This window comes from Pseudovirgaria hyperparasitica (genome assembly GCF_010093815.1).
Source record: "Pseudovirgaria hyperparasitica strain CBS 121739 unplaced genomic scaffold EJ05scaffold_9, whole genome shotgun sequence".
NCBI lineage: Eukaryota > Fungi > Ascomycota > Dothideomycetes > Acrospermales > Acrospermaceae > Pseudovirgaria > Pseudovirgaria hyperparasitica.
The window spans coordinates 330,308-349,168 of NW_022985557.1; the positions used below are offsets into that span (position 1 = coordinate 330,308).

At 54.5% G+C, this 18,861-nt stretch overlaps 8 protein-coding genes across 8 annotated transcripts; 4 read left to right on the plus strand and 4 right to left on the minus strand.

Annotated features, from left to right (window-relative positions):
• Window positions 1-1,135: 1,135 nt before the first annotated feature.
• EJ05DRAFT_538599 (glycoside hydrolase family 28 protein) lies at window positions 1,136-2,594 on the plus strand (the record flags this gene model as incomplete). Its single annotated transcript, XM_033749466.1, has 3 exons — window positions 1,136-1,510; window positions 1,568-1,909; window positions 1,959-2,594. The coding sequence occupies 3 exons, from the start codon at window positions 1,136-1,138 to the stop codon at window positions 2,592-2,594; spliced, it is 1,353 nt and encodes a 450-aa protein (XP_033599836.1).
• A 2,292-nt stretch (window positions 2,595-4,886) lies between these two features.
• Window positions 4,887-7,263, plus strand: EJ05DRAFT_538600 (putative GprK-type G-protein coupled receptor protein). The gene is made up of 3 exons (XM_033749467.1): window positions 4,887-5,779; window positions 5,834-5,917; window positions 5,982-7,263. Exons 1-3 carry the CDS (start codon window positions 5,019-5,021, stop codon window positions 6,796-6,798), a joined length of 1,662 nt encoding a protein of 553 aa, XP_033599837.1. The 5' UTR covers window positions 4,887-5,018; the 3' UTR covers window positions 6,799-7,263.
• Window positions 7,264-7,469: 206 nt separating this feature from the next.
• On the minus strand, window positions 7,470-9,114 carry EJ05DRAFT_476654 (uncharacterized protein). The gene has a single exon (XM_033744082.1). The coding sequence runs from the start codon at window positions 8,894-8,896 to the stop codon at window positions 7,748-7,750; it is 1,149 nt and encodes a 382-aa protein (XP_033599838.1). The 5' UTR covers window positions 8,897-9,114; the 3' UTR covers window positions 7,470-7,747.
• A 35-nt stretch (window positions 9,115-9,149) lies between these two features.
• On the minus strand, window positions 9,150-9,851 carry EJ05DRAFT_388467 (uncharacterized protein). Its single transcript, XM_033741300.1, has one exon. It carries the CDS (start codon window positions 9,727-9,729, stop codon window positions 9,349-9,351), a length of 381 nt encoding a protein of 126 aa, XP_033599839.1. The 5' UTR covers window positions 9,730-9,851; the 3' UTR covers window positions 9,150-9,348.
• Window positions 9,852-11,368: 1,517 nt separating this feature from the next.
• On the plus strand, window positions 11,369-13,388 carry EJ05DRAFT_476655 (uncharacterized protein). Its single transcript, XM_033744083.1, has 3 exons — window positions 11,369-11,517; window positions 11,579-12,224; window positions 12,364-13,388. Exons 1-3 carry the CDS (start codon window positions 11,476-11,478, stop codon window positions 13,029-13,031), a joined length of 1,356 nt encoding a protein of 451 aa, XP_033599840.1. The 5' UTR covers window positions 11,369-11,475; the 3' UTR covers window positions 13,032-13,388.
• Window positions 13,339-14,042, minus strand: EJ05DRAFT_476656 (uncharacterized protein). The gene has a single exon (XM_033744084.1). The coding sequence runs from the start codon at window positions 13,908-13,910 to the stop codon at window positions 13,644-13,646; it is 267 nt and encodes an 88-aa protein (XP_033599841.1). The 5' UTR covers window positions 13,911-14,042; the 3' UTR covers window positions 13,339-13,643.
• A 322-nt stretch (window positions 14,043-14,364) lies between these two features.
• EJ05DRAFT_476657 (lipoic acid synthetase) lies at window positions 14,365-16,087 on the plus strand. The gene is made up of 2 exons (XM_033744085.1): window positions 14,365-14,889; window positions 14,952-16,087. Exons 1-2 carry the CDS (start codon window positions 14,481-14,483, stop codon window positions 15,803-15,805), a joined length of 1,263 nt encoding a protein of 420 aa, XP_033599842.1. The 5' UTR covers window positions 14,365-14,480; the 3' UTR covers window positions 15,806-16,087.
• A 141-nt stretch (window positions 16,088-16,228) lies between these two features.
• Window positions 16,229-18,344, minus strand: EJ05DRAFT_453177 (phosphoglycerate mutase-like protein; the record flags this gene model as incomplete). Its single annotated transcript, XM_033742423.1, has 4 exons — window positions 17,879-18,344; window positions 17,035-17,773; window positions 16,576-16,923; window positions 16,229-16,365 (listed from the first exon to the last, which is right to left on the minus strand). Coding segments are annotated over exons 1-4 (1,608 nt in total), but the record flags the coding sequence as incomplete, so codon positions are not given.
• Between the last annotated feature and the right edge of the window lie 517 nt (window positions 18,345-18,861).

Genomic DNA, 18,861 nt, shown 5'->3' on the forward strand with positions numbered 1-18,861 from the left:
CCATATTTGCGGTACCATCATTTTCATGAAGTATATAAGTCGTCGAGCTTAAGCCACGTCTGGGTATTATAATACAGCGTGTAACGACAAAGACGAGAAAAACGAATCAAGATTCGAATACAGACGTATGAAGCATCAGTGAGGTAGTTCCATAGTCAATAACGACCATATTGATAGTATATAGCCAGAGTTGACGAAGGCGCACTCTACTAGATGCGCCTTTGCGAAAAACATAACTCGTCTCTTCAGCGAAGCCAATTTGTGCAGACTGTGTTGAGCCTCGCTATATACCTGTCATGTATATCGTGGGATCAGTGGCGGATTTGCTTGATGGTGCTTTGATTAGCAGGCTTGAACTTGCAAGGTGCGGAGCTCTGTGTGAATCTCGAGCATCGGCAGTCGTTATTACAATGATTTAATTAGTATATAAATTCACCTACATCCCCCTTGCATGCCATCAAGAAAGCATGCTTGCCGTTGTGGGACTAGGACGACATCCTATAAATTCCATGTATGCCCATTTAATGAAAGCCAGCGTCGTTGACGTCACTCATTACAGTCCTACCACCCAACACAGAGACCATCACCAAAACCAGGCAGAACACGACCAAGCCCCTGTTTCCCAAAACACACTTGGCACGAACTAGTAGGATCGCGTTTCCTCCACGCCCATTGGCGGAACATTTGCGACCGGATCTGGGGAACCCGCGCATCTCACGCGCCTCCGCAAATAACGCCCACACGCCCGCATGCAGGGCGCATCGGGAGATACACCAATAAGACCGCACCAGCGCTTCCGATCCCTAGCCTCCATTACCAAGATTTGACGGCCATGATCTTCGTGTGCGGAGTGTCCTATAGCACGCACCCCCCAGGCTCCGTCACCGATTGCTTGTGTGGGCATGCGAGCTCTGCAAATTAATGGTGAGCGCCGTTAGCGATTTGGAATGGGGGGGGAGGGATCCAGGCATCGGCTATGCAGTGTTGGCGATGGAATAATATGTGCGTAAGGCAGGCAGGCAGGCAGGGGGCTTTACTACAGGGGCGGAGGGATATAAATTCGGGTTGGTACCTTGTGGGTCGACGGAGCGTTGTTCGAAGGGAATCAGCCAAGTTTCGTCGTGATACCGCTACTATGAAGCTTCTTAGTCTTCTGTCCGTTGGGATCTCTGCTGCGTATGCGCTCTCAATCAGCTCGGCGACGCCTGCGGGGGCCTCAATTGAGTATCCGCGCACCACGGTCGAGAACCGCAACAACGGCCATGGCAAGGACAAGGACAAGGACAAGGACAAGTGGGGGAACCACAAGGAGCACCGGAGACGGGTGGTGAAGATACGAGCGTCCAAGAGCGACAGCGACGACATCTCCTCGGACTTCCTCTGGGCCATCAAGAAGGCCAACCACGGCGGGCTGCTGCACCTCGAGAAGGGCAAAACATATGTGATTGGCAAGAAGCTCGACCTGAGCTTCCTCAACGACGTGTACGTCAAGCTCGACGGCGAGATTAAGGTAGGACTTGACTGTTGCGCACCAACGTGACCGTGATACCAGGACTAACTGCTGCAGTTCACCGACGACCTCGACTACTGGCAGGCCAACAACTTCTACTATCCGTTCCAGAAGTCCATCACGTTCTGGGTGTGGGGCGGGCGGGACATCCGCATCTACGGCACCGGCACGATCAATGGCAACGGCCAGAAGTGGTACGATGGGTTTGCCGGGCAGGAGATCCTGGACCCGGGCAACACGTTCTATCGCCCGATCCTCTTCTTGACAGACAATGCGACGAACGTGGATGTCGAGGGCATCAAGTTCCTCAACTCGCCCTGCTGGACGACATTCCTGGTGCGCACAAAGGACGTCACGTTTGACAGAGTCCGGATAGATGCGTTCAGCACTAATATCTCAGTCAGTATACCTTCCCATACTTACCCCGTCTCAGACTGACCAAGCATAGGCTCTGCCCAAGAACACGGATGGCTTCGACTCCTACAACGTAGACGGCTTCAACGTCTTCAACACAGAAGTCAACGTCGGCGACGACTGCTTCTCGCCCAAGCCAAACACAACCAACATCCACGTGGAGAACCTGTGGTGCAACGGCACGCACGGCGTATCCATGGGCTCCATCGGCCAATACCCCGGCGTCAAGGACTACATCTCCAACGCATACATCAAGAACGTCACCCTGCTCAACGGCCAGAACGGGGCGCGGCTGAAGGCCTGGGCCGGGCCAAACGTCGGCTACGGCTACATCTCAAACGTCACGTACGAGGACGTCCACATCGAGAACACGGACAATCCCATCGTGCTGGACCAGTGCTACTTCAACATCAACGAGACCGTCTGCGCGGCCAGTCCGAGCAGGGTCAACATTACGGATGTCAGGTTCATAAACGTGTATGGCAGCTCGTCGGGCAAGGAGGGCAAGGTGGTCGCGGAGCTGAAGTGTAGTCCTGGTGCCGAGTGCACGGGGATCCATCTGGAGAAGATCAACATCACGAGCCCGGTAGGGAGTCCCTCGGAGATTGTATGTGATAACATAACGGGAGATATTGGCGTGGACTGCATTCCGAGCAGTGAGGCATCCTGAGAGGTCTTCTGAGAGCCGCGCGGGATAGAATGGAATCTCGCATTTGCTTAGTGTGTTGTAGTTCTAATACGTACGACTGGACACTGATTGAGCTGTTGTGTTGTTCTCTCGTCAGAGCTTGTCATGAGTCTGGCATGCATGAGATGACAGTCGGTACTCAGGACTGGGACTTTGATGGTAAAAAGCGTGTCACGTGCACCACAAGTCGTGTAGCCTGAGGCATTCATCCATCGCGTGCCCCGTTCCCACAGTTACCAGCGCCGCCATCCATTACCCCTATATGAATACGAACCGCAAATACATTCCCCGTCCGCAGCTTTGGCATCCCCTTCCTATCGGCATCGCCATGCATTCACATTGCCGATATACACAGCCAGAATATCCACAAGCATCTTGGCCCTTTTAGGCGATCCGCGGGGTACCACAGAAACGCTACATAGCCTCATCGGCAATCTCATTCAGACACATAGGAGACCCACAACATATGCTTGCGTCTTTATCGCTAGACAGACCAGCGTGTCTAGCTCAATCTACCTCGTGAGTTGAGAGCCAGACCAGAGACCGGATACTCCCCCTAGGCACCTAGGCAGGGGAACAAACCGCGTGGTACTGACGACGGTTAAGCTTAAGCACCTGAACCAATCTCGAGTCATTGACGGGAAGGCGATGGCGTTTCTGGCAAACAAGACACACGCACGTCGAAAAATTCCAATAATGAATTGCCGATCTGAATTTTTCTCAAGGGCCGATCATGTCCGCATATACGCTCCCAGAAGGGTGTCACGCCAGGACCGATCGAGCGGGCGGTGAACGTCAATGTGTCCGTTGTGATTGGTCGATGTGACATCCGCTAAGGATCGGGGGACCTCAGGTACCGGCGTCTCGGGCGTCGGATTAAGGTGCACAACTGACAGCGGCACTTATTCTGCCACTTCTACCGGCCGTTCGGGCCCCCCGCCTGGCACTGGCCAGTCCGGATTAGGCTAGAGTGATCCATACTTCCAGCACACACGACAAATCTACATTCCCACAACGAGTAAATCAAGATTGTGGGACGTGGAGGAATAAGGGTAAAAAACATAAAAATAAAATTGTTTCTGTACACGTCGTCGTCGTTCTCCGAGGTAAGGGTCTGTCCCGGCCGTAAGTCGGCGTGTTGTTGTGTGAGAGTGCTTGTTCCATGTATAAAGTTTCTGGCCCAGTACTGTTTGGAGCTAGTGCGAGTGGTCTGGTTCTATAAGGGCGTTTGTTATAGGAGGAGCGCGCTATTGACCACGATACCTTGATCCTAGGCGCTGGCACTGGCACTGGCATCAGGTCATGCTAAGTGAGTGATGAGAGCAGCACCTCCTCACCAGCAGAGAGTGATGTGTAATGAACGATAAACAAAACAACACGGGACGGCAGAAAAGTGCAATGTGAAGCCCCCCAAAAAACAAAAAAAATAAATGCCATCACGATATCATACATACCGATCAATTTGTCAGATCGCGCATCATCCCACGCATACGGGTGGTGGTGGCACGGTCCACAAGCGTGCCTATTTTCGAAATATCTGACAGATCTGATCATCCCATGGCTGTGGAATGCAGTGCAGATTCCCCCCGAATATTCCATCATGCCACCAACCGACCGACGTTCCTGATCTGAAACTTTTCTTTTCGCAAAACTCAATTGAGAATAATCACATAGCGTGCGCGAATGTCACTGTGACCTACAGCCCGCCCGCCGCCCCCGAGTCATGGAAGATGTCACCTGTGTGTCAAACGCCAGCCCGCCGCCGCCGCGGGACCCAGATCTGGGTTAGGATGTGCAGATCGGGGGAGGGGACCCACCCGGCATGATGGATGGGAAAGGAAAGCCTCTACCGCGTGTCGGGTATCGCCATCGCCATCGCCATTGCCGCCAGCCTCACTATTACCATACTCCAGATTACTCTACAACGCTCTCTATCCAAACCGTGGTTCTGAACTATATCAGGGGGATTTTATAGCATCATCGGCCCAGGAATGCAAGCGCTGGGATATATGGGGGAAGGGATTGCGGGTTTGGACTGATCGGCAACTACCGATTCATGCCAAGTGCAGCATCATGCGAACCAGGGAATGAGCTAGGCAGACTAGCTTTCTTGGCCGGCGACATGTCAGGTACGCGCGAACTGAATGGATGTCTAGTGGCATCTGTTAGTCGATCTATGGAGTGTGGGGCATTGCCCATGCCCATGCTAGTCGAGGACTCGAGGAGGTTACCCTTGTACATTGCCGGCTATACAACCAATACAAACCGCTTTGTCCGACCTATTCCGGCAGTGTATAAGATTCGCCTTGCCCCTCTCACGCCATGCATCGTGACAGCAAGCGAGCAATATCATCTATTTTCTTCTCACATCATCATCATCATCTTCTCTGAACAGGGTCTGCCACAATGGACGCTCAGAGCCTGACGATTTACAACCTGCCCTCCGCGAAGCCGAACTGGGACTCGCTCGGCATCTTTTACATCACGTTTGCCGCAGTATGGACGTTTCTTGTCGTTGCCGGCATGATCTTCTGCCTGTACAATCAACGCATGCCGCTGCTGAGGGTCCGCAATCTGCCTCTCTCGTTCGCTGCCATCACGCTGCTGCACATGTACTGGATCATGGCGCAGCTGGTCTATCCGATCGGCGCGACGATGCCGGCCGTCGCGGCATACGACGTGCAGTACCTGGTCATGGGCATCGTCTTCCCCCTCGGCATCGCCCTCTTCCACGCCGCCAACTGGCGCTTTCTCCGCGTCGCGCAGCTGCAGCGAAAGCTGCTTGAGCCGGAGTACAAGCGCAAGAGCCGACGGCACGGGCTCAGCAAGGGCCGCTCGCTGCTCGCCCGATGGCACAATCTGCTGCTCGAGACCAAGGTGTCGGCGTTTATCGGGCTGGCGATGTTTCTCCAGGTGTCGGCTTGTCTGACGATGTGGGCGGTCTGCCGGAAGTATCACCCCGGGTTCGGCGCGCCGGGGACGGAGATCACGGGGTCGAATATCCAGGAGCAATTGACGAATCTGGGTCGGGGGTGGGAGTGGTGGCCGACGGTGCTGTATCAGCTCGTGTGGATGTGGCTTGTGGCGCCGTACTTGATCTGGAGGGCCTGGGGGATTAATGATACTTTGGGATGGCGTACGCAGACTATCGGGTCGTGTCTTTCGGGGTCAGTACACGTCTGCTTGCTTGGATGTTTTTGATATGCTAACATGGGCGTTAGTCTCCATGCCGTGCCCATGTTTCTGGTCGCCCTCTACGTGCCCGCCTTCGCAAAGGTGAACATGTACCTTGGCCCAAGTCAATGGTAAGCCAGCCGACACAGCTTTAACCAAAAAAAAAAAAAAACCACATACTAACCCCCACCCCAGGATCCATCTCAACACCTTCTTCATCGAGATCTTCACCATCTTCATCCCCGTCCGCCAAGTCATCAAGATCTGGTCCCTCGGCAAACAAGTCAGCGACGCCAGCGAAAAGGACGACTACCCCTGGGCCGAGCCAACAGTCTACATCCTCCGCCCCAAGCAATCCAGCGACGCCCTCACCGCCGCATCCGAGAAATTCTCCTTCACCGACAGCATCGAAAGCTTCAACCAGTTCGACGACATCTTCGGCGCCCACCTCCTCACCATGGGCGCCCTCGAGCGCTTCCTCGGCGAACACCCCCTCCACCTCCAGACCTTCTCCGCCTGCCGCGACTTCTCCGGCGAAAACATCATGTTCCTGCGCCGCGTCGCCGAATGGAAAGACACCCTCCCCCAACAAACAGGCAGTCTGCTCGAAGGCCAGGCCCGCATCGACGCGTACAACGCCGCGCTCGCAATCTACCTCGACCTCATCAGCCCCCAGGACGCAGACTTCCCGCTCAACCTCTTCTCCAAACAGCTGCTCGCCCTGCAAGCCGTCTTCGAGGACGCCGCGCGCGCGATCCGCCGCGGGCCCCGTGTCGACGTTGTCCTGCCGTTTGACCAGCGCTCGCTGCACAGCAACGCGGAGCTCTCGCCTAGCATTGAGCCGACGGTCGATTCGCTGGCGGATATCCCGCAGGGGTTTAATTCTGAGGTGTTTGACTCGGCGCTCGTGTCGATTAAGCGGCTTGTGCTGGATAATACGTGGCCGAAGTTTGTGGTGGAGATGAGGTCGCGGAGTGCGAGTTCGAAGTGCTCGAGCGGGCGGAGTGTGTGATGGTGCTTGGGCGGATTGCGGATTGTGGATACGACGCATGGTGTGATATGGGATATGATTGTGTAGGCTTGCACGCTATGCACGACGGGATGTCTTTGTTCCTTTTGTCATGAACATGAGGGTATCACAACCAACGACCGGCATGTCGATCATGCCAACATCCTCCGGTCGGCAAAGCTGAAACCGACCGACGACACCAGCAAAGAGGTGTGCTCGATTTGGAGAGAACCTCCCAAAGGGAATTCGAAGGAGGGAGAAGGAGAGAGAGAGAGACAAACAGACGTCGAAACGAGGCCGTCTGCAAAGTCACACAGCAAGACTCTGTAAACAACACAATGTGTAAATTAATATCATAATGGCTTAATGGGATAATGGTATTTGGCATGGACGAGATTACGTCTAGATAAGACAGAGATGTAGAGATAGACATGTATCAATTAGAGCGCGCATATATGAAGAAATCAGACAAACGAACTCTAGATACTTTGACTTTGTGCTTACGGTGATTTGTGTGATGCGTGCTTGACCTTTGGGATGTATCAGTGATATGGGGAAAGAATTTGTGTTTCATCTCTTTGGATTACTGATAGATTCTAGATTATGATACCCAGTCTACAAGGTAAGTGCTCTGTGCGTTGTTTTGGAAGAATGGGAAGATTTTGTTTATTTGTCTAGCGGGCAAGAGCTACGTAAGGGGCAGGAGCGACATAGGAGGCAAGAGCTGGTATCTCACACTGTTGAGCGAGTGTGTATGTAGTTCCAGTCACGTGTCCTAATTGCTGCTGTCTCTCATATAGAACTACCTAACCTACCTTGATGCCGACGGCTCTAGTTTGATATCTACCTTATGCCCTTTGACTGACGCACATGTCAACTACCTCACCACCTCGCACGTCCCATGCCAGCCTACAACTCTATCACAAACCTCCATCCCCTTGCCCCTTACCCCTCAGACCATCCTCGTCGGAATCCCATCCTGCGTCCAAAACACCATGCCATGCCTCAGCCACGCCGCATACGTCCCCTCACCAACATCACTCCCCTCGTTATCGCGCCACAAAGAGCCCAGCGTCTCGCCTAGCACACTCACGATCAATCCATGGGCCAGCTTGAATGCGAAACTGCGGGAGAGGCAGCTTTCTACGATTGTGCGGGCGTGGGCGTGGTCTTCGTCTTCTTCCTCGTCTGCACCCGGGAGACGCAGACTCAGCAGGGCATAGGCGCGCGGGCCGGACCAGGACGTGAATTCGTTGATGAGCTGCGAGTGTTCCGTGTAGTCGGGCGCGTAGACGTGTGTACGGACATATGCAGGCCCGTCCCAGGCATCATCGCCTGCATCGACGCTCTGCATGACATGCTGCATGACGCGGCCCTGCGCGATATAGTCCTCCAGCCGAGCCTTGACGTCCGGCGAGAACGCACCGTCCCAGGGCGGCAGGCCAGCGAGCAAGGGGCTATCGCGCATCCCAAGCGTGCTATCCCTGCCGCCGTTTTCGGCCCAGAGACGCAGGAAGAGGGTGTGGCAGCGGGCGAAGAAGGGGTTTAGCGGAAGGGCGGCGAGGAAGTAGTTTGTCAGGCCGGAGGGGCCGGCGTTGAAGGAGAGGGTTGTAAAAGGGGAAGACGGGTCTGCGATGGTGGACGACCAGAGACGGTCGAGGTCGCCGATGAGCATGAGGCCGACATCGGCGTAGACGCCGCCGTGGGCGAGCAGGAGGGGCCAGCGGACGAGGTCGGAGTAGTGCTGCTGGGCGTACGGGCCTGTGAGGGTGCCGTTGAGGAAGGCGGTGGGGAAGTTGGAGGGGGTTAGGGGGACGAAGGCGGAGATGTGGGATGGCGAGGAGGGCACGCTGCGGTCGAGGACGCGGATCGTCCAGCCGTGCTTGGAGAGACGACGATGCCAGGCGCGGACGGTGCGTTGGGCGTAGGGGTGCATGGTTGCGTAGCCGGTGTTCCAGTAGAACCAGATGTTTTTGGGCGAGGTGACGGGCGGCGGGTTGAGGATTGCGGCGTCGATTTCGGAGTCGGGGCGGAGGTCGAGGAGATGGTGCGGGATGGCATGGACGCCGGGAGGTATGGGGTAGTCATCCGGATATGGCATTGCGGGAGTGTCTCGGTCGTGATGGTGATGGACCTTGGTGTTACGTGTATGCTTGCTTGTATACGAGGTTAGAGGGGTTGAGCGCAAAGATTCGATGGCAGACGCGATACTCTTAGCTCTTTCTTTGCGTGTAAATTGACCTGTAGATTAGAGAATCCCGTTTTATATCATTTCGAGTTGTGCCATACTGCAAAAGTATGGATAGACGTGAGGTGTTGGATGACTAAGGTACGAATACTCACGATGATTCATCCTCGCCAAGGCATCAATCAAGGCAGCCTTGGTGTACTAGTACGGTAGATTGGAAGCGGCTGACTAACCAACATTGGCCTCAGGCTGCTACATGCTGACTCCAGAAAGGGCAAGGATGATGTACGGTATTCTAGCTTCGTAGATGCGAACTGAATTACAGCTGTGGAATCGTAGACCTGGCTATAAGTAGTATAATTAGTCTATTGAACCCCAAGTACATCTCTGGCCAGTTGCTGGGCATGGATCGAGACTGAGAGGTGTACATCGAAGATAGCTTTGCGTGCTATGAGCGTCGGGACTATAGATGTGAGAGACGAGTAGAACAGATGGTGGTGTGAATGCGATATGTAAAGTGTATCCATGCACGTGATGACAAGGACGAGTGCATAATTAGACGATGAGCAGTTTTGACGAGGTTGCTTCGAGAAGGCTGCGTAAATGTCATACTGGTGGACGAGAATATACGCCGATATACCACACGGGCCACGAGCAAGTCTTGTCGTCGAAATTAAAAGTGGGAATGTGGACCAGGCGAGGAATTGTCGAGTTGAGTACAGGAGTGACGCCACGACCACGGGCATTCAGCGCACGCACCGTGACGAGAACAAGTCGCGATAAGAAAGCCTCGATCCCGCTGTGGTGGTCAGTGTGAGCATGTCTATCGTGGTGAGTGGGTGGTGCGCGAGATGGCGAGCGAAAAGGGACGGAACAGCCCAAAGCAGGTGAGCCGGACTCTATTTCAGTTCGCAATTCGGATGAAAGAGGTACAGTAGAGTAGATGTGGCCTCTGGCGCATCTGGATGTTCTGGTTTGTTGACGTGTTGTTCACTCCGGACGTCTGCGGACAGCACCTCGTCTCCAGCATTCAAGACAGACGCAAGTCGGAAGATGGCATGATCCAAACAGCAGAGAGCAGGTTGACATAAAGGGTTTAGATAGGGTAATAGCTGTCTGCAAGAGTCCGGGGTAGAGACGACGAGGAGAGAGCACGACACTCTGCGGAGGAAAAGGTGTGACGGACAGTGCAGACAGTAGTTCAAGTGTATATAGTGGAGTGTAGTTTGTAGTGTACATACTGTAGTAGGTAGGCAGCCCCACATGAACGATTCGTGTGCCTGTTCGGTGTACCTGATCTGTGTAAGGATGAAGGTCGCGGACAAGGGACGAAAGCGGACAGTCACATCGACATACATATAATAGGTGATGGGATGCTTGGATGCTTGGATGCAAGGATAGAGGACTAAGATAGAACAACGAGGTGTTGGAGGAGGAATGGAGAATTGACAGGTGAACAGTCGGATGAAAGATGACGATGTTTTGTATGATTTATTACACATCCAGTTGATATGCCGGAGATCGGGCGGGGATGACGAGGTGCAGGTGTATTACAGCATGGCCAGCGTATCCTGGATCACGAGGCTGCACTACCCCTGACGTTTTGTGGAGAGCCAGCAGACGCCGGCGCTTCATGGAGGGTTTTTCCAGCAGCTTTTGTTACTTTAGTGCGCGCCACGACAGACGAATCGAGGGCAGTTGATCATACTACGCGTGGTGGCAGACAGTTGTGTGAGTGTGTGGAGAGTGGAGAGTATCAATATGAGGCTGGACATGTGAGTGTAGATGGTCAGCCAAGCAATGGCTAATAAGATGAGCAGGATGAGGTCTTGCATTGAGAGCGTCAATAAGAATGGGACAATCAGCATCCTGCTTTCTGACCGGGGGGGCGGCAAGGCTGGTGGTGGTGGTGTGTGGTGGTAGGATGACGGGCAGGGCTTGATTTACCGACGAGCCAACCAGACCGCCAGAGGTTGACAAAGCCAAGTCCGTCTCTACCAGCAACCATCAACCATCATCCTCCTCACTGGACAGCAACAAGCATTGCAGCTGCAGTGAGAGAATGAATCCTTTTGATCTCTGATGCTTGAATCCTTTCATCTTTGGATCGTGCAGCTGCAAGACAATGGCTGAAAAGACGAGAGAGTCGATATATGCTGACCTACACAGGGATTGCTTGATACCGTGGATACACATGCCTGCTCCCGGTCATGATTCGAGTCAAGGTACATACAAGTAGACGGAGATGGAGAGTGGATATTGGCCAAGCAAGTAGAACAGCATCATGTGCGTGAATATGCAGCATCATACATGACTTCCTCTGCACATCCATGCTACAAGACGTCTGCCGTGCGGACTCTTCTCTCCTTCACTCGCTGTCGTCATTCCTTCTACCCTCTTCCTAGACTTTCTCTTTTTCCTTTCTCTGCCAACTCTCCACCGTCCGGCCACACACTACAAGAGACTCTCTCTATCCCCTAGATGAGGCAGCAATGGCTCCTGGAAACAATGCTGGAAACGTCAAATGGGTCGAGGTGAGACCTGCTGACTTACCCCGGACTCCAGCCAAACATTGTGCTGACCACAACCTTGCAGGGCCTTCGCGGCATCGCCTCGTTCCTAGTCATCTGTACTCACCTTGCTCGTGCCTTTGACTACGATTTGTTCTACCCCAGCGACTGGGATACCGAAAAGGACGTGCCTATCGAACAGCCGCGTCTCCTACAGCTCCCCATCTTTAGACTCCCATGGCAAGGCCGCATATCCGTCACCATCTTTGCCTTTCTCACCGGCTTTGTCTGCGCCCTGAAGCCTCTCCGTCTGGCTCGCCAGGGAAACTACTCGAGCGCCTACACTGCCGTCGCCAAGTCTGCCTTTCGTCGGACCCCGCGTCTCATTCTTCCTGCTACAATCGCGACATGCATAGTCTGGAGTTTGGCTCAGATGGGCGCCTTGACGGTCGGCAGTCGCTGCGACTCCTCCTGGATGCGCCTGTCCTGTCCAAAAACCCTGCCAACCCTGCGAGAAGAGTTTTGGCGCCTGTTTGTGAATCTGCGCATGACCTGGACTTATGAATTTATGGCATATGACCACCATCAATGGGCGCTGCTCCCTCTGCTCAAGGGATCCTTCATTGTCTATCTCACGCTCGTTGCGACGATAAAACTAAAGTTCCAGTATCGCATGATGCTGTACACCCTAATGTACGCCTATTTCTGGCAAAACGCCCATAAACATACCGGTAAGCACTGCCTGCAGACCCTGTCGCTGATCCCTAGCAGCCCTGATTCCCCGCCTTGTGGGAATCTTTCTATGGGGCGGCCCACGTCTAGTCCACGTGTCAGGCACACTGTCATCATTAGCTTACCACTCTCTACCAGAAACCTTTGGCATGCAGGTCTACTTTGGCATGTTCCTCTGCGACCTCGCCAACGAGCCTTGGGCCCAAAAACTCTGCACCCACCGCTGGCTGTCGAAGCTGGTGTCGCCAGCACTCATCTTCCTTGGACTCTATGTCGCCTCCTACCCTGACGGTCTGCCGGACCGTGTCGCGACACAACCCTGGAGCGCTCAGCTGCAGTACTTTGCAACCTACATCTTCCCCGAGGGAGAGGACCTCAGTGTGCAGAAGCGATACACCGCGCTCGGTGTCGACCTCGTATGCATCGGCATATGGCTCTCCCCCCATATCAAGGAGTGGCTGTCGTGCAGGTTCCTCATGTACCTGGGCAGGTCGTCGTTTGCCGTATACCTCATCCACGGCACCCTCATGCGCACCGTCCTCATGTGGATGATCTATGGTGTGTCCGGCCAGCCCTGGGAGCTGATGACGAACCAAGAGACGGGCGAGGAGTATCCGAAAGACTACCTGCACCCCTACGGACCGTGGGTCTTTTACTTTGCCATTCCCGTCTGGATCGGCCTCGTCTACGTGTGTGCGCACATGTGGACCGAATACGTCGACTCATGGTGCGACCGTGTGGTGCGCAAGCTGGAAGACACGGTGCACGAGACCGAAGAGAAGGACGGCGGGCTCCTCGGCCATTGAGTGATGACTGATTGATACAGCGATACCCATCCATGCATATCCATTCCACGCGAAACTCATTCCACAACTTTTTTTTTCCCACGCGCGGCAATAAATTATTATTTTCAGGCTTTTTTCGGTTTGGCCTTTTGCGACGGAGCGGCGGCACACCACTCGGAGTTTCTGATGCACGGCTTGCTGTCTTTGATGCATGACCTGCGAATACTGGGCAATCATGGTTTGGTTCGGACACGAGGCTTCGGTCCGGGCTTGTACATACTACATAGAAGACTGATGGTGCAGGAGTCTAGAGAGAGAGAGAGAGAGGTACATCAGCTACGCGGGACGCGGTCCCCTATTAATATGTTACGGAAGTAGACGACAGTCGGTCTACGCTTGTTCTTGTGTCTGCCTAGACGAGTTATATGTGAATGCGCGGTTGAATTGGCCTGTCAGTGAGACGACGGCATGTTCGTGGGACTATGCCTGGGCAAACAAGTCAACCAAAACCTCCTCCACCAACAGCAACACCCAACAGCGCAAACCACGCACAAATCGCCAAAAAGATAAAACCTCCTCTAACTCCAAGCCTCATACATGTGTAACTAACCCCCTTTCTCTAGCCCTCCTTCTCTACCCGCGCATCCACCCTCGAAGCCTCAGCCGACCCACCCACCACCACCCCTCCCCACCCTTTTTCTTCAAACCACCACCACCATTATCCTTCTTCTTGGTAGCAGGATATGCCTTGGAAGTCCGGAAGTGAATGTACCACACCAGCACGCAGAGCGTCGTGAGGCCGATGTAGACGAGGAGGAGGGTGAGGAGTGGCGAGGCGTTGGCCTGTATTGAGAGGAGGGCGGCGGGGGTGAGGATTGGGCGGAGGAATTCCCAGGCCATTTTCTTTCTTGGTGGTTTGGATGTTGAGGGAGGAGAGGGTAGATGGTTGCTTGCTTTACAGTGTGGTTGATTGATGGATTGGGTGTGTATATAGGCACTGTAGACACGCATGCATGGAGGCTTGATATGTATGTATATACTGCTACGACGACAACAACGTCCTGCAACAATTCCGACTAGGATACTTCCAACTCATGCTGTTCCAGCCGCGTTTCGCACGCGTGACAGACTGGACAGGGCTGTGATTTCACGTAAGACGGGCGTGTGGGCTCGGGTATGTGTACTATAGCATGGGTCTGGATATCGTATAAGTGTATACATACCAGGAAGCGATGTGATACTTCTCTTTATCATGGCATATGCAGATGTGATATGTAGGGAGAGTCGGCATGGCATGCAACGGCGGCTAAACCCTAAACGGCTAGCCGGACTAGCTCTAGCGCCGCTTTCCAACGGTCCAGTCATGACGCTTGCAAATCGGTGCTGATTTTCCGCCCTGTCTGTCTGTCAACCAAAAGAGTCCTCACACGCCGACCGACATCAAACATTGAACATCTCGACGCACTCGCCATGGCCTCCGCTCCGCACGCACGGCGCCTGACTGCTGGTGTCCTGTCAGCATCCTCATCCTCATCCTCACTCCTACAATCCTCCTTCACACGCCGCCGATGCTTCGCCACCACGCTCCCCGAACCCGCCGTAAAGCCACAATCACAACCACAACCACAACCATCATCCCGACCGGCGACATCATTCAGCAACAAGCTCAACGCAGGGCCCAAGTTCGGCGACTTTGTCAGCGGCAAGGAGGAAGCCCTGACGCCGGACGATGCGCTGGAGCTGCGCACCGCAATGGTGGGACCGGAGGGCAGAAAGAAGCAGATTACGAGACTGCCGGCGTGGCTGAAGACGCCGATTCCGAATAATGACAACTATAAGAAGATCAAGAAGGATTTGCGGGGGCTGAACTTGCATACCGGTATGTTGTCCAGGGCTGGCGTTTCTCAGACCCGTATCAATGTTGCTAATCCGCGAGTGTAGTCTGCGAGGAGGCCCGATGCCCCAACATCTCAGACTGCTGGGGCGGCTCGGACAAGGCCGCGGCAACGGCAACAATCATGCTCATGGGCGACACCTGCACGCGCGGCTGCCGCTTCTGCTCCGTCAAAACCGCAAAAGCACCGCCTCCCCTCGACCCGCACGAGCCAGAGCACACGGCCGAGGCCCTCAAGCGCTGGGGCCTGGGCTACGTCGTGCTCACCTCCGTCGACCGCGACGACCTCGCCGACGGCGGCGCCCGCCACTTCGCCGAGACAATCATGAAGATCAAGCAAAAGTCCCCGTCCACGCTCGTCGAGGCCCTGACGGGCGACTACGCCGGCGACACGGACATGGTGAGGCTCGTCGCGCAGTCCGGCCTGGACGTGTACGCGCACAACGTCGAGACGGTCGAATCGCTTACCCCTTCCGTGCGCGACCGCCGCGCCACCTTCCGCCAGAGTCTGGACGTCCTCCGCACGGCGAAACTGGCGCAGCCGGGCCTCATCACGAAGACTAGCATCATGCTCGGCCTGGGCGAGAAGGAGGACGAGCTCGTGGATGCGCTGCGCGAGCTGCGCAATGTCGACGTCGATGTCGTTACGTTTGGGCAGTATATGCGGCCTACGAAGCGCCATATGAAGGTTGAGGAGTACGTCACGCCCGCTGTGTTTGACATGTGGCGTCGGCGCGCGCTGGAGATGGGGTTCTTGTACTGTGCTAGTGGGCCGTTGGTGCGCTCGAGTTATAAGGCTGGTGAGGCGTTTATCGAGAATGTACTGCGGAAGCGAGCGCTGCACAGGCCGGATGTTGCTGTCGCTGCCGCGGAGGCGGGATTGGCGAGGAAGGAGCTGTGAGGGCTTGTTTTTTGGGGGATTTTGGGGGAGAAAACATGAGTTGGGATTTGTTGCGTACTATTACTACGTACATTTGCATGCATGCATTCAACACGGCGCGTTATAGAGGGCTTGGGATACGATACACTGGCGTTGCGGTCTATATTCGTACTAGAGACTAGGGGGTCGAAGTCGTTCAGGCGTTTGTAACCCGTGCTACTACTACCAGCTAGAAAGGGGCTGCTCAGACTACCTTCAACATCTGCTGTATATACTTTATACTTTATACTTTACACTTCATACTTCATACTTCATACTTCATATTTCATACATTATACTTCACCCCTCAAAAACACAACACACATACACCACACACCATACACCCCCAACCAACCGACCAATCAATCACCCAGCACACATGCCCACAATCCCACCCCCATCCCTCCCCACAAGCCCATCCACATACCCCAGAAACACATCCACGTCCAGCATATCCACCCGTCCGAGCGCCGGGTGCGCGCTGCGGAAGATCCGCCCGCCCCAGAGGATGCGCAGATATCTCTTGTCCGTGCCATCCTCCTCTGCTTTGGCCTCGTCCTTCTTCTCCTCCTTCTTCTCTTTATTCTCCTTATTCTTCTCTTTCTTCTTCTCCTTCTTCTCTTTATTCTCCTTCTCCTTCTTCTTCTCCTCCTTCTCCTTCTCCTTCTCCTGACCCGCATACCGCTCGCCCTGACCCCCACGCCCACGCTCCCCATCCCCATCCGCATCCCCATCCCCACGCCCACGCCCACGCCGCCCATAAACCTCAAAAACAACCTCACTCCCCATCCCAGGCCAAACCATGACGTCGACCTGCAACAGCGCCAGAAGACGGGCTATACTGCCGTCGTGCGCGACGTTATGTCTGTATATGACATTACTCCCTCCCTCAGCTTGACGATTACTAGTAGTAGTCCTTCGCCGCCGGCTTGCACCGTCACTCTCCCGGATATGCAGCGCCAGCTCAGCAAGCCAGAGCCCGAACGAGGCGGCGCTGGCGTGTAGACTTTCGGGCGCGTCGCGGTAGATGTAGGAGTATTCGAGTTGGGCGAGGCGGAAGATTGTGTTTGCTTGGGCTTGGGTTGTGCAGATTTCTTCGCCTGCCCGCTTTCCATCCCCTTTCCCGTTCCCGTTCCCTTTTGCATCCCCTTCGCCGGCATGCCCACCACCAGCACCACCACCATCATGCCCACCAGCATGCCCAGCACCACCCCGACAAGGCAATCCCCGCGCATGACACGTCCGCGCCGAGAGATTATCAAAATAATGATCCCAGGAGCGATGCCACGCGGCGTCATCCGCCGATACACCGGACACGGCGTCCAGAGCAGCGAATAGCGAGGCTGAAGCAGCGAGATGCGGTGTCCAGGACGGGTGCGCGCTGCCGATGGCGTAGGACGCGGATGCGGATGATGCGGCGGGGCAGGGGTATGTTGGTTCGAGGGAGTCTGTTGCGGAGGGGGCGAGGAGGAGGGGGTAGGGGGTGGAGTTGGTGGAGTTGGTGGAGTTGGTGGAGTTGGTGGAGTTATGGAGAGAGGGAATCAAGCTGCGCGTGAGCATGCCCGCGACTTGGGATGTAATTACGTTGGCCGTGACGCGGACGGATATGCTGCTGCTCTCTGCATCATCATCATCGGTAGCATTAGCAGGAGGGAGGAAGCCGAGCAGGTCGCCGTAGACGCCCCAGAGGTCGAGGCCGTGCTGGTAGGAGTCCTCGAGGCCGCCGCGGGTGATCTGGGGGAATTGGCAGGTGCTGTTGTTGGGGCTGCGCGGGGAGAAGGGGTTGATGGGGGATTTGTCGAGGGACCAGTATGTTTGTGCGGAGGGGATTGAAGTGGGGTTCAGGGGCTGGGCGTAGGAGAAGAGGGCTTCGTTGGTGCAGGACCAGGGGGTTGGGTCGTCGGGGAAGGTGTTGTCGGCGTAGGGGGTGCGTTTGTGGTGGCGGTGGATCTGGTTTGTTTAGATATCATTCTTGATGTGGTTTGTTTTGCTTTGCTTTGCGGTAGAAGCGGGAAATGTGTTATAGAGCGTCCCGACACGACCAAGCACACTCACCACTTCGACATACTGCAACTCATACTCCGCGCTCGCAACCGGATACTCCTCCTTCCGCACATGCGGCATATTGCACCAGTTATACGTCCCATACTCCACACCCTCCGGCAGCTCACTCCCGCTAAACACAAACCCGTTCGTCCCTTCATCACCCATAACCCGCCCCAAGTCATTGATCCACGTCTTGTTCGGCGGATACCACGCCACACCAAGACTGGACGAATTACCTACAGCAACGCCCTGCACGGCGGCGAACAGAGCAGGCATCAGTGCCGGCGCAACATAGCCGTACAAGAACATGGCGAGAGACGTGACGGAGACGAAGACGGCGGAGAGAGCGAGACTCAGACAGATATAGCCGGGGACATGGTTCCGGCCGGACATGGCATCTTGGGATGATTAGGACCTTCCTGAAAGCGAGGCTGTGGAGATGACTTGGCGAGCTTGGTCCATGGATGATGAGGATGGATGGATGGTCTTTAAGGTCGATGTTGATATTCGTCGTTTGCCTAGAACCTGACTCTCTTGGCATTCGGATGTCGCGCTATGTCTCCCCCACCCAAATTTACGTAAGACGGACATATTCTAGCATTTTATCGTATACTTATTACTATATAAGGTCTAAATATATATATACTATCGAATATTAGTTAATATACTTAGTATTAAGTCTACACGTATTTTTTTTACCTATATACCCTTCTCTAGGTTAAAAAAACCCGCTTAAAGCGTTTAGTTTACGATAGACGCGTTAGTTAAATCTTCTCCTTCTTCTCCTCCTCCTCGTTAGTATAAATCTACTACTAAATTAGTAGAGGCTACTACTATAAGGGTAATAGCGAAGAAATAAGCTTATAAATATACCGCGGCGCTAAAAAAACCACGTGTTATTAACGTTTCGGCGCCTCCGGAGGCTATACCTACTCCTCTATCTATCTCTTTATCTCTATCTTCTTCTTCTTCTCCTTCTTCTCCTCTAGTAG

Excerpts from the sequence above, each read along its gene's own strand:
- EJ05DRAFT_476657 (XM_033744085.1), top strand. The coding sequence starts at position 14,481 with ATGGCCTCCGCTCCGCACGCACGGCGCCTGACTGCTGGTGTCCTGTCA. Across the intron at positions 14,890-14,951 it reads GGGGCTGAACTTGCATACCG|TCTGCGAGGAGGCCCGATGC; the intron begins GTATGTTGTCCA and ends CCGCGAGTGTAG.
- EJ05DRAFT_388467 (XM_033741300.1), bottom strand. The coding sequence starts at position 9,729 with ATGCCCGTGGTCGTGGCGTCACTCCTGTACTCAACTCGACAATTCCTC.
- EJ05DRAFT_538600 (XM_033749467.1), top strand. The coding sequence starts at position 5,019 with ATGGACGCTCAGAGCCTGACGATTTACAACCTGCCCTCCGCGAAGCCG. Across the intron at positions 5,780-5,833 it reads ATCGGGTCGTGTCTTTCGGG|TCTCCATGCCGTGCCCATGT; the intron begins GTCAGTACACGT and ends CATGGGCGTTAG. Across the intron at positions 5,918-5,981 it reads TACCTTGGCCCAAGTCAATG|GATCCATCTCAACACCTTCT; the intron begins GTAAGCCAGCCG and ends CCCCCACCCCAG.
- EJ05DRAFT_476656 (XM_033744084.1), bottom strand. The coding sequence starts at position 13,910 with ATGGCCTGGGAATTCCTCCGCCCAATCCTCACCCCCGCCGCCCTCCTC.
- EJ05DRAFT_476655 (XM_033744083.1), top strand. The coding sequence starts at position 11,476 with ATGGCTCCTGGAAACAATGCTGGAAACGTCAAATGGGTCGAG. Across the intron at positions 11,518-11,578 it reads GAAACGTCAAATGGGTCGAG|GGCCTTCGCGGCATCGCCTC; the intron begins GTGAGACCTGCT and ends ACAACCTTGCAG. Across the intron at positions 12,225-12,363 it reads AAACGCCCATAAACATACCG|AAACCTTTGGCATGCAGGTC; the intron begins GTAAGCACTGCC and ends ACTCTCTACCAG.
- EJ05DRAFT_476654 (XM_033744082.1), bottom strand. The coding sequence starts at position 8,896 with ATGCCATATCCGGATGACTACCCCATACCTCCCGGCGTCCATGCCATC.